General features: G+C 50.6%; 1 protein-coding gene across 1 annotated transcript; it reads left to right on the forward strand.

Moving 5' to 3' along the window:
• Nucleotides 1-419: 419 nt before the first annotated feature.
• Nucleotides 420-1502, forward strand: LOC123396638 (the record flags this gene model as incomplete). Its single annotated transcript, XM_045091519.1, has 1 exon — nt 420-1502. A coding segment is annotated over one exon (744 nt), but the record flags the coding sequence as incomplete, so codon positions are not given.
• Between the last annotated feature and the right edge of the window lie 12627 nt (nt 1503-14129).

Here is a 14129-nt window from a genome sequence, read left to right on the forward strand (position 1 = left end):
AAGAAACCGAACAAGGCCTTAGGGTATTGCATCTTTGTAATCATCAGTGGTAGATGTTTACTATGCAATTTTATTATTGTAGGCTTTGTTGGGCTTTCATTCACATAGTTTTGTAGGATAATAATAAATATTTTTTAAGTGGATAACTTAAGGATTATGAATACGTGGGGGTTGCAGAATGAAGGTGTCTTTCTCAAACTGTTAAGAAAAAAATGAGAGACAACCGATAGAAATCAAATCTGTGTTCTTTATTGATGATTGGCATGCTATTTATACAATGGGAATGGTCGTCTCACAGGGACGCGATGGTTTGTAGAGGCGTCATCTACTACCATTAAGAAAGCACGAGAGGACAGATCCAACTAAAAATATTAGCCGTTGATTGTATAATCTAATGACCTTAAACAACGTTAACGAATTTCGACCCCATCTCCATTGCCGTGGGCGACAGCCTATACGTCATGAGCCGCAACCCTGGCCCGCGGCCGGATCAGCACTGCTTCCAGGCTCTCATCCACAGCCGCCCGCCTGCTAGTGCTAGCAACGCCAAAGACTGGTGCTGGTATTCCCTCCAGCCACCGCCTCTCTTTGCCGATGGGGTGGAAGTGGAATCCAGCGGCTGCGACGTCTTAATGCCCTTTAAAATCAGCGCCTACACTGTGGTTGGCGATTCACAGATCTGGATATCTACATTTGCCGCTGGCACATACTTGTATGACACCGTGAGTGACGCATGGAGCAAAGTAGGCAACTGGGCACTGCCCTTCAGAGGTCGTGCTGAGTACAGCCCTGAGCACAACCTCTGGTTTGGCTTCACACCCAACGATTTGCAGCTCTGCACAGCAGACCTCACTACCTCATGTGAATTGTGGCCGCCCATGCTGCAGAATGTGTGGACAGATGTGAACAGGCCAGAAGATTGGAGACTGAGAGATGCGAGCATTGTGCCGCTAGGATCCGGTAAAGTCTGCATTGCCAGGTTCTTTCTTACTAGGCCAGAGGAGAGCATTGAGGATATGTCTGGCCATGCCCTTGAGAAAAGAAAGAATCTTGCTGTTCTTGAGGGCGTCAAAGTGTTAAAGCATGGGGAGGCTCAGCTCCGGATGGTTAAGCACAAGTCGGAGCGTTATGTCTTTGGCCGTGACCTTGCCATACCGCTGTGATAATTTGTACTTCCATCTATGGCAAGTGAGTTTTCTTAGATCAAAGACCAGTGGCTCGCCTGTATATTGTCCTGCTTTCTATCTGTCAGTTGTTGTTTCCGTACCCTACCGTTGTTGGTGCTTGTGCTTTTGTTATGCAGTTTGTCGACTTGTTTTTACTGGCTCCAACTACGCTTGTGCCCTTACCCTTCGCCTCCAGCCGGTGAATTATTCTTGTGGGACAAATATAAAATGTTTTCTTTAGATTGATTGTTTTGTTTTTTTTAGATTTCTCTTGAGTGTCTAATTTTTTTAACCATATGCATTGTGCTCAATAAGCCATTGTTGGACAGACCTGGATAACCGTGAATGTAGTTTTCTTAGAAGCTGCACCATTGAAGCCGATCAATAGAAGGATGGAATATCGCATATCGGTGATTCAGTTTTGCATGACTCTGCCCCAGTAAGTTGTACTTTCTTAGCATTGAAGTTGATCAATAGAAGTATGTAATATAAATGGTTCTGTTTTGCATGACTTCCCCGGGAAATTGTAGTTTCTTACCATTGATGTTGATCAATAGAAGTATGGAATATAATGGCCTGTTCTGGTCCTCTCCAAGCTTCCAAAACTTCTCAAAATCAGCTTCACAAGCCAGCTTCTCACTTCATGCAGTGACGGGGGATAACCCCGGGGTAGGTTCATCGAGCGTACTCCTTTGCCTTCTACCTTGAAGGAAAAGCACAACTCATTCTATACGGATCAATCCCCTGGCCGGCTGGGGGCGATACGGCCGAATCTCCCTGGTCGGCTAGGAAGCTCCTGCCGGCTGGGGACGAGACGACTACCTCCCTCTAGCCATCTAGGTCGCGCCGGTCGGCTAGAGGCGAGACGGCCGTTCTCAGGCCGGCTAGGGAGCTCAAGTCACATCAGACCGTAGGTCATGACAATACCTTACGGTTAAAGGTGAATACGCGTCATCCAAGATACATGATTGGAGAGCACGGTAGGTACAGTGTCAGCGGACATGCCGCTGACATACTCCGGCTCTGATCCGTCAACCATGCACAGTATCAGCCCGTCGAACATCCACTCCATTACCACACTCGGCGTGGGAACAGTGGAGACAACTGTATTGGCAACCCATGACGAATCTCGCAAGACGACGCCGGACGTACAACACGTGTCTTGCGTCGGCCTTACGTGAGAGCTTCATTGGCTGGCCGACGGGTCCCATAGCCAGATGGGACCTCGCAGCCGGCGGGCCCTTCCAGCGACAAGACAAGACCACCATGGACCCCCTGGCCAACCGGCGAGGCTGCCAGCCGGGTCCCACTTATGTACTTTTATCCTTATTTTAGGTCGGTGGGTTCGTCTATAAAACCTCCTAACGCCCCTTCATGCAGAGGGTCGGTCAATCCTTCACACACACACACACACTCATACAGGAGAGGTAGACGCGAGTCGGCTGCTCCTTCTTCCTCCTCCGTCGAACAGCTCTAGGAGCACATTGTAGCCTCATTGGTGCATTATACGGGCCTGTTTGGTTCATGACTAACTTTGCCACAACTAACCTTAGGCAAAGTGTGGCTGTCACAAAAAGTGTGGCTAACAAAATGGACACCACAAGTGTGGTAAGGTTCCACAAAAAATTGAGTGTATGACATGTGGATCATATAACTAGAAAAATGTGGCAAGCGACAAATGTGGCAATGAACCAAACACATGCCTAAGGTATTGTGGCATGACTAAGGTTAGGCGTGGCAACTTTAGGCTGAGAACAAAACAACCCCTACATTCCGGCAGGATTAGGGGTGTTATCTCTACGGAGAGCCCCGAACCTAGGTACATCGTGTGTTCCATGCTTGTATCAACCTCGTCCCCAGCGCCCGCCGGTGTCCCTTCGGTTCCCACCATCTTTAGCCTACCCATGGCGTATGTTATGAGTAAACACCGACATTTTGCGCCCACCGTGGGGTCGTCCGCGGCATCGGCCGGATTTACGTGCTGGACGGGGCCCTTCGCCAACACCGCCGGATGCTTCGCATCCGGACCGATCAGCATGCCAGTGGAGCCTGCCCTTGAGGAGGTTTCTGCGATGTTGATCGACGTCCCAGTCCGTCTCATGGACTCTGATGGGGAGTCTGACGACGAGTCACTCCCCAGCGTCGTCATCGCCGCTGTTGCGAACCTCAGCGTTCTCTTCAGCGACCTGTGCCTTGATGATGGGCCTCTCTACCTCGGCGAGGACATCGACATCGACACATTATGCATCAGTTTTAGTAGGCTCTCCCTTGAGGAGACGCCTGCGCTTGATGAGTACCCTAGCGAGGTGCTCGTCTTCGACGGTCTGCCATCATCTGCGGGGTGTCTTGCCCCGCATCACGTCGTCGTCGCCTCCAACCTCATGGAGGTGATGGTCAGTGGCGCCGACACCAGCAAGACTCACGACAAGGAGTCAGCAGATGCAGCTGACCCTGCTGCGGGATCAGCCGACACGCTTCATGCTGCCCTTGCCGGCTTGAAGACGCCTATCGCCACCTTTGCAAACCCAACAGATGCGTGGGCCTCGCTCGAGGAGGCTCGCATGCAGATCTTGGAGGAGGGTAATGTCATCGCCGCCGCCAATTATCGGATGAAGGCCGTGCAACGTGAGTATAATTCCGCTTACGGCTTCACTCCGGTTGCTGAAGGACCTAGTCGGCTTGGTCCGTGGCCGCGGCCGGGTCATTGCCAATATCCTAGGCGGCAAGCAGCCCATCTATGATACTCCCGTGACCAACTTACGAGATGCTCAGACGGCCATGGCAGAAATGCCAAGTTTGGAGGGCGAGGAGCGCATTCTTCAGGAGAAGCGGGTCAAGGATCTCATTGACACCGCCAACGAGCAGCAGTCTCTTCTTGACCCTGGTCATGCACAGTCAGAGTCTCCGGGAGCCAACCCCGGAGCACATCACAACACCAGCGGCCGTCATCATGCTGAAGGTTCCTCCTTGCATCGCACTTCTGGCCGGAAGGGTGAGGATAGCCAGGACAGGCGCTCTCAGCGCCCGGGCGATCCATCTTCAGGCCGGCATCACAGGGATGCCGGCGACGAGAGGGATTCGGTGTATGAGGTTCCTCCCTCGAAGCATCGGGAATGGGCCAACGCCACAAGCTCCCAGGACACCCTTCCGATCTCGGCCCGGATCGGCCCTCGTGTCGCCACATCGACAACGATGCTCACAGATGCCTCAACCTTCTGGCGCAGTTGGTCCTCCTTTAGGAGGATGGTCCCATTGGTCCGGCATGCTTCGCCCCCTGATCCGAGGGGAGCTGTTTCCTAGAGGCTTCACTCTTCCTCGTGACACCCCAAGTACAACGGCACGGCCAAGCCAGAAGACTGGCTGATCGACTACACCACCGCAGTCGGCATCGCTCGAGACAACAAGCACGTAGCCGTCTGCTACGTGCCTCTCATGCTGGCCGGCTCGACCAGGACATGGCTTAACAACCTTCCAGCCGACAGCGTCAACTCGTGGGTTGACTTCGATGAGGTGTTCGTCCGCAACTTCACTGGCACTTACAAGCGCCCTGGCTGGCTTCGCTATATGGCCATGTGCGTCCTGAGGCCCGACGAACCCCTTCGCGACTATGTCACGCGTTGGACGGAACTGCGCAACTCCTGCGAAGGAGTGCATGAGGTACAAGCCATTCAATACTTCATTGACGGCTGCCAAGACGACACTCTACTCAAGCACAAGCTCATGTGCTCTGATTCCACCTCCCTGGCGGTGCTCATGGCCAAGGCGGACAAGTACGCCACGGTCGACTCCGCGATGCGGGTCAAGGTCACCGCCTCGGACAAAATTGTCCCCACGCCGACTACTCCCAAGCCGGCTGGCGATAATCGAGGCGGCCAGAACAACAAGTGCAAGGCGGACCAACTTGATTCGCGCTTCACAAGCAAGCATGTGGCTAACGTGGAGGAAGATGCGCTGGCTACTCACGCCGGCTCTCAACGACAACGGACCGACAAGAACACCTGGCAGCCCAAGCTTACATTCGAGAAAATGCTCGATGCGCCCTGCAAGATGCATACTGGGGCAAATCCGGCGACCCATATCCTCCGACAGTGTAGCTTTGCACAACGACTGTTGCAAGGAGAAGGTCTGCCAGCTTCCCCGGCGGCAACTGCTGTGTCTCGTGCTCCGGCTCCACCACCGTTGCCTCACAACGCCGGCCGTCTCCACGACGATTACCCCCATCAAGACGGAGCTTACGCCGTCTTCACCAGCGAAGGTGACAACAAGCACAACCAGCGACAACGCCGGCGTGAGGTGAATGCCACAGTCCCCCCGGTTCCCCAATTCATTCATTGGTCTGAAAAGCCAATTACGTGGAGCCAGGCTAACCATCCTGCGGTGATGCCAAACGCTGGCTCATATGAGCTCGTCCTCGACCCCACTTTCGCCTCCAAGAGGCTCACCTGCCGGTTCTCCCGGGTGTTGGTTGACGGCGGGAGCAGCATAAACATCCTCTACCGCGACACCTTGCTCAAGCTTGGGCTAAAGGATAAGGACCTCCAGCCGACCAACACTGTCTTCCACGGCATCGTGCCGGGACAGTCCTGCTCGCCTATAGGCAAAATCCAGATGGATGTCCTTTTCGATGACAAGGCGCACTTCCGCTAAGAGCCAATATGGTTCAAGGTGGTGGATCTCAACAGCGCATACCACGCGCTGTTGGGCAGGCCTACTCTGGCCAAATTCATGGCCATCCCCCATTATGCCTACCTCAAGATGAAGATGCCGGGTCCAAAGGGCATCGTTATCATCGCTGGCGACTACAAGAAGTCACTCGAGTGCGCCCACGACAGCAGCCGTCTGGCTGACGCATTGGTGATTGCTTAGGAGAAAAGGCAGATTGACCGGCTCGTGGCTCAGGCTACCGAGCAGGCGGCAATCCCTACTCCACCATCCCAGTCGACCGGCGAGGGCTCATTCGAGCCGGCCAAGGAAACCAACCAGGTGCCACTCGACCCGACGAACCCCAAGTAGTGCGACACCATTGGTGCTAATCTCAGCATCAAATAGGAAGGCGAGCTCATCGACTTCCTCCGTGAGAATCGGGACATCTTTGCATGGTCTCCAAAAGACATGCCAGGAGTTCCGAGGAAGTACGCCGAGGACAAGCTTCATGTGCGGCCAGTTCCCAAGCCAGTGAAACAAACATTGCGCCGCTTCGCCGAGGGGAAGCGGCACACAATTGGAGAAGAAATCACCCGGCTTCTCGCAACCGGCTTCATCATGGAGGTTTTCCACCCAGACTGGTTGGCCAACCCTGTCCTGATGCTGAAGAAGAACAACACATGGCGAATGTGTATCGACTACACAAGCCTGAATAAGGCGTGCCCGAAAGACCCTTTCGCCTTTCCCAGGATAGATCAAGTGATCGACTCCACAACCGGCTGTGAACTGTTGTCCTTTTTGGATGCTTATTCAGGCTACCATCAAATCAAGCTGGATCGAGCTGATCGCCTAAAGACCTCCTTCATCACACCCTTCGGGGCCTACTGCTACACCACCATGATGTTCGGTCTAAAGAACGTCGGTGCCACGTTTCGGCGCTGCATGCAGCAATGCCTCGTGTCATAGATTGGCAGAAACATCCACGTCTATGTGGATGACATCGTCGTTAAGACCAAGCAACACTTTAGTCTCCTTGAAGACTTTCGAGAGACATTCGCCAACCTGCGCGAGTACAAGATCTGGCTTAATCCAGAAAAGTGCGTCTTTGGAGTTCCAGGCAGCAAACTCTTGGGTTTCTTCGTGTCTGCTCGAGGCATTGAAGCAAACCCTGAGAAGATCGGAGCCATCGAGCGGATGGTGAGGCCGGCTCGAATCCTTGATGTCCAGAAGTTCGCCGGCTGCCTGGCTGTGGTGCTCCGCCTGATTACCACTTTAGCCAGACGGTCGTCGTACACACCAGCCCAAGACATCACTCTGTCATGCACGTTTACAACAAGTATCATGAACACGAGCATTTCTATTAATGAATATAAGAGTTTTACATGATGAACTACAAGGGTGATGGCAGCGGGAGAAGGTCTGTCTAAGGTAGCATGGTCCTGGTGCGGCTCTAATCCAGAGGGATCTGACTCGGTTACGCTCCTAGCCCGTGAATGCTCTGGCTCTTCGCTGACGGACGACGGATCCTTATGTGAACCTGGCCATGTTAAAAGCCGCTGAGTACTTTTGAATGTACTCGCAAGCAAACCAAAACTAACATATACACTAAGCAAAGCAATCCATGGCATTCCAGCATGCATTTGTTATTAGAGCAATATTAATCATTATAACATACCTATCTAGCAATATTAATTATCATGGTATAACAGGATTATCTAGCAAGATAACTACTAAAGTGAATACGATAAGGTAAAGCATATTAGATAAATGATTTATACTTCGACTATTCTCATGATCCAGTCTGAATCTGATCCAAATCCAATCCAACTCATGTGGTCATCCGACCACTCATCTCATAGCCATCTCAGGCTAACATGTCATATGCCGGACATCTTCCGATGTCTGCACCAGAGGAGTTCTTCCATCATTATTATCACTGATACGGCTGACCACTTACTGAGGTCTGATCGGGCTGTCCAATACCGTGGACTCGGCTATTCGAATAGGTTTGACACTCTGCAGAGGTTGCACACTTTATCCACACCATGGAGCACTGACCTCGTGATCCCATTCGGGTGGACCAGCATTGCTCCAACGAAACTTGTCTGACCCGTGACTCTTTCATCGTACCACCGACATTCATCCTCCCCCAGAGGCCTGCCCTCGGTGGCCCTATGTCCTCATGACACCTGCCACCGTCGTGTCCAAACTAAACTGTCCCAAACGGGGATGTGCGCACAAAAAAACTCAACTGGCTCACAGGGTTATCACCGCCTAGGTAGCATAACCCTCCCTCTTTGGAGGTACCGGTGAAAGAGCACGCAATCAGACGAAGTCAAGGCCGTCCCACAACGGCAAATGTGGCTGCACGGATAAGCCCGGACAGGTGACTCGAGATCAACCCACTTAAGTTTGGCTTTGTCAACATATCTATTAAGCATGGTTGTTCATCAATAATAACTTAACATGATGATAACTATGCATGACACATCGATGGTAAAAACACTACAACCTATTTCCATATCACCATGAGTTATTAATAATACGAGATGTAAATGTCAAGTTATACTTTACAAGCACTAACTGTAAATTAGACCCTCGGAACCCTTGCATAAAACCGGCAATTAAATCGGTAGCCACCAGAACGGTCTTTACAACACACATCTGGGACGTTACCGGAATAACTCAACCCCGGCTCAAGACAGCTGGAAAGCAGCTCAGAGCATGAGGCGGGTTTGATAAGAAGAATGTAGCAGTTCCCTAAGACGACCGAAGAACACTCAGAGCATAGGGTCACTGTCACGAAAAGAAATTTAACAGCTGCCCGCGACGGCCGAAAAGCAGCTCAGAACACGGGCCAGCTGCTGACAAGAGAAATATAAAGTCGGCATCCACCCCGGACGGCCGGAAGCAGCTCAGACTTAGGCGTGGTGTCGTCATTGAAGAAAATGCGAGCAAGGGTTCGTCCGAGTCACATACAACATATTACTATACACAGAGTCACAATCATATTAATTTAAACATGTAGGAACAACAGAGAGCAATGCTTTAGGGCATATATCAGATGGTTGGCTTGCCTAGGGTCGAAGAATACTCCCGGAAGAGGTGCGGAGAGTCCGCGGAAAGAATCATCGGATACCGCTCTCTCTCGAAGGGGGCTGATTGGAGACAAGGGCAAAAGGGTCATTTTCACAGTGTAACCACCTTGTGAAAATGATACCAACATGACGGGCTCGATGAGACGAAGATGAGGGCTTTGGAATCACCTCAATCGGAGTCCCGAGCAAAAAGATACAAGCATTTGAAGAAGAAGGACCAATCAGCAATTAAAATAATTGCCATCGGGTCCCTGAGAGAATAACCGCTGGCGTCTTCTCCAGAAATATGCTTTCTTCTAAGGGAAAGCTTATTTTTAGAAATACGCCTTCACTTAAAACTGCGCGGGCCCGGGGTTTGGACTCCTTCTCTCTCTGATGGGCGGGGCCGTGCCCCATCTCTCTCTCTCTCCCCTCCCATCTTCTTCTTCCTCCAGCTCGCCCGCGGGACAAAGAGGAGGCGCCGGCGCGGGGGTCTGCCAGGGCGGCTCCGTCCACCCTGGGCCGAGGGAGTGGCACCGGAGGTATCGAGGCAGAACGCCGCCTCTATCCCTGCACGACCCGGACGCCGAGGGGAACCAGAGATGCGGCGCCACGACGAGGCAGAGCGCTCCGGTAGAGCGCGACGCCAGCGACGACTCCGGCCCAAAAATGAAGAGGGCGGCGGTGCTCAGACACCTAGGGGGGGGCAGGGGTGAGGATGGAGAGGAGGGAAAGTGCCAGGACGCCGGAATCGTCCGAGGAGAACGGCGGCGGATGCTTCGGCCATAGGAGAGGAGCAGAGAGCTCCGGCTTGAGAAGAGGGACTGGGGGCGAGGAGGTTGCTCGAGAGGGAGAGGGACTCAGGAGGTGCCTTAAATAGCCGATGGGGGAAGCTTCTAAACGCTGGCTGAAGCTCCGAGAGCTCACCGTCGCCGTGGAGGGATCTTGATGGCGAATCCATGGCGGCAGAGGAGGCTGAGAGCAAGGGGAAAAGGGGGATAGAGCTCCAGAGGGTTCTCGCACGCGGAGGGAAGCTCTCTGACGCTCATGGCGTGCCAGGGAGGGCTCTGGAGGCCTCTAGTGCAGAGAGCACGCATTTGGCGCGTTCTGCACGTGGCCACCATGGACAAATAATGCTCTAGCCCGCGTGTGAATGTCACACCTTGTCCAACAGGTTCTTCACTGCTCCATGAGATAAGAACGGTGACTGAACCGGACAGGTGGCTGTGGGGAAGAAGAAAACTACCAAAACAGTTTATGGCAGCAAACTATTTGTAGTGGTTTTTGGAGAAATGAATGGATAAATGGAGTTGAATCTTTGTCATAACAGAATTGGGTAGCAAGGAGTTTATGGCTAAGAAATTTGAAGTCATTTAGTCCCTGTTTGCATACACTTCCTTCACAAACCAAAAATTGATCCAAAAACTAGAATTTGAAGCTGGGCTCAAATGACTGGATGGATTTGTCTTAAATTTGGCGGAGGATGATGATTTGAGCATAGGAAGCTACTGCCAAAATTTTAGATGATTTGAGAATGCCTACATGGTACTTCCTTCACAACACTTCCAAAGGGGCAGAAACTTAGGAATTTTGCTGGGAAAAGATGGATAGAGGGATTGAGCTAGTTTTTGGTATTCATTAGTGATTTAGCAATGTAAACCACCATGAAAAGTTTCAGCTCAAAGAGATCAAGGAATAGAGCACTTCCTTTGCAAATTTCCCTTCTGGACAGAATTTGCAAATTGATGTTGTGCTCAAAATTTGAACTATGGAACTTGTGATCTTGATGGAAATGGGGAAGATATGGATAGGAGAAGCTCCACAAATTATTTGGGATTTTTCCTGGCTACCAAAATGGTAGTTCCGTTAGAAAGTGCCTAAAATGCAATATTGGCATTAAGTAGGAAAAGGCAATTTTCCCTTAACTAATAATGACCAATACTTTATGGGAGCTCAATATGATCACAAATAATGTCTCCACAAGTTTTCATAAGCTTTGGAGATGGATAGCTATTTTCCTGGATTTAATTCCTTCATTTGACAGAAAAATGAATTAATTATAAATGATAAGTATTGCAAATGACTTAGCAATATTTTTGCATATCCATGGTTTAAAGATAAGGGGTGATCATTGGGAAAAGGTTTGGGAGGCAAAAGGCCAAAGGAAGTTGGGGCTCCTTTGAAACAGGAGAGATCAGGGTTTCCCTTCCGACAATTCGGAAGGTAGGGTTTTGACGGCAAAACCCTGAGAAAAGATCTTGGGTGGAAATGTTGGACTGAGGGAAATCTCTGGCTGGATAGGGAAGGCAAGCCTAAATGTCCATCTTCACATACCCAGGAGTGAAAGAAATCCGATAACACCAAGAAAAAGACGGGGGTCAAATCTCGCAAATGAAAAAAACAGGGAGCGAAAACCAGGGTGTCACAAACCTACCCCCTTAAGAAAATCTCGTCCTCGAGATTTCCAGGCTTACCTCCCCGGGAAGGGGGACTTACCTGTGTGCGACTTGGATCCATCAATTGTCATGCCTTCATTGGTTCTTTGACTTTTTAACCTCCTCTTCGGAGGGACCAAGTGTCGTATCTGCACATAGCTTTCTTGAATCTTTCTCTTTCCTGTCAGGTGTACTCTTTATGCTGATAGTAGTGTTGCGGGGTGGGGTAGCGGGTACTGCCGACAAACATCTTAGTTCCAGGTCCTGGAAGTACCTGCTTCGTGTTTTATTGTAATGCTTCGTACCCTAACTGTCATGGGTAATACACCCTTTCCTGGTACCTGGCTCACGTGCTCGTATGGGAGTGGCTTTCTTTTTGCCGTGTTAAAATGCTTGGTCTGGCTGCGTGTTCCGTTCTGATGTTTGCTTATGCATCCTGAATTTTCCCTTAGGTGATCCATGACTCAAGGGATCAACTTTCCCTTGGTGTGGTTCTGGTAGTAGAGCGGAAGGAGGAGGGCAAGGTATTGTTAGTGCAACGCCCTATCTACTACCTCAGTGAGGTCTTGTTCGCCTCCAAGCAAAACTACCCCCACTATCAAAAGATGTGTTATAGTGTTTACCTTGCCGCGAAGAAGTTCAAGCAATACTTCCAGGAGCATGTCATCACTGTGGTGAGCATTGCTCCACTTTCAGAAATCATGGGCAACCGTGATGCCACGGGCCGGATTGCCAAGTGGTCCATTTTCATGGCCGACCACGACATCCACTACGAGCCGCGCACCACCATCAAATCTCAGGTGGTGGCCGACTTCCTCGTCGATCGGGCTGAAACCCAATTCGTGCCGCCGCCTCGAGACTCCACTCATTGATGGATGCACTTCGACGGCTCTAAGATGCGAACTGGTCTGGGAGCAGGCATCGTCTTGACGTCTCCGAAAGGAGACCAACTCAAGTATGTGTTGGAAATATGCCCTAGAGGCAATGATAAATAGTTATTATTATATTTCCTGTTACATGATAATCGTTTATTATCCATGCTATAAATGTATTGAATGAAAACATAGATGCATGTGTGGATAATAGACAAAACATTGTCCCTAGCAAGCCTCTAGTTGGCTAGGCAGTTGATCAATGATAGTCAAGGTTTTCTGGCTATGTGCAAGTCTTGTCACTTGATAACTGGATCACATCATTAGGAGAATCATGTGATGGACTAGACCCAAACTATGAACGTAGCATATTGATCGTGTCATTTTATTGCTATTGTTTTCTGCGTGTCAAGTATTTATTCCTATGACCATGGGATCATATAACTCACTAGCACCGGAGGAATACCTTGTGTGCATCAAACGTCACAACGTAACGCGGTGACTATAAAGGTGTTATACAGGTATCTCTGAAGGTGTCCGTTGAGTTAGTATGGATCATGACTGGGATTTGTCACTCGGTGTGACACAGAGGTATCTCGGGGCCCACTCGGTAATACAACATCACACACAAGCCTTGCAAGCAAAGTGACTAAGTGTAAGTCACGGGATCTTGTATTACGGAACGAGTAAAGAGACTTGCCGGTAACGAGATTGAAATAGGTATGCAGATACCGATGATCGAATCTCGGGCAAGTAACATACCGAAGGACAAAGGGAATGACATACGGGATTATATGAATCCTTGACACTGAGGTTCAACCGATAAGATCTTCAGAGAATATGTAGGATCCAATATGGCCATCCTGGTCCCGCTATTGGATATTGACCGAGGAATGCCTCATGTCATGTCAACATAGTTCTCGAACCCGCAGGGTGTGCACACGTAAGGTTCGATGATGTTTTAGTATAGTTGAGTTATATATGTGGTTATTGAATGTTGTTCGGAGTCCCGGATGAGATCACAGATGTCACGAGGGTTTCCGGAATGGTACGGAAGCAAAGATTGATATATAGGATGGTTTCATTTGGTCACTTGAAAGTTTTGGGCAATTCCGGTAGTGTACCGGGAGTGACGAATGGGTTCCGGGAGTTCACCGGGAGGGGCCCACCCACCCGCGAGTGAGCCCAAGGCCCTAGTGTGGCGCCACAAGTCCTTAGTGGGCTGGTGAATTTAGCCCAAGGAGCCCATGGCGCCACATAAAGAAAATACCAAAAGAAAAGAAAAAGAAAAGGAAAGAGGGAGGTGGGAAGGAAGAGGAGGACTCCTCCTTCCCAAACTGAATTGGAGGAGGAGTCCTACTCCTCCCTGGCGGTCGGCGTACCTTGAGGGACTTGTCCCTCAAGACTAGCCCCTCCCCCTCCCTCCTATATATAGTGGTGGTTTAGGGCTTTTTGAGACAGAACTTTGCCACGTGCAACTCTAGCCTATACCACACAGTTTCACCTCTAGATCGTATTTCTGTGAAGCTCGGGCGGAGCCCTGCAGGTGTAGATCATCACCACCACCGGAGCACCGTCACGCTGCCGGAGAACTTATCTACTTCTCCGCCTTGCTTGCTGGATCAAGAAGGCTGAGATCATCTTCGAGCTGTACGTGTGCGGAACGCGGAGGTGCCGTCCGTTCGGCGCTAGATCAGAACGGATCGTGGGACGGATCGCGGGACGGTTCTTGGGATGGTTCGAGGGACGTGAAGACGTTCCACTACATCAACTGCGTTTCTTAACGCTTCCTGCTGTGCGATCTACAAGGGTACGTAGATCCAAATCTCCACTCATAGATGGGCATCACCATGATAGGTCTTCGTGTGCGTAGGTATTTTTTTGTTTCCCATGCAACATTCCCCAATAGTATGCTCTCCAGATACACTTCGCTGC

Source organism: Hordeum vulgare, chromosome 5H (assembly GCF_904849725.1).
Source record: "Hordeum vulgare subsp. vulgare chromosome 5H, MorexV3_pseudomolecules_assembly, whole genome shotgun sequence".
Classification (NCBI taxonomy): Eukaryota; Viridiplantae; Streptophyta; class Magnoliopsida; order Poales; family Poaceae; genus Hordeum; species Hordeum vulgare.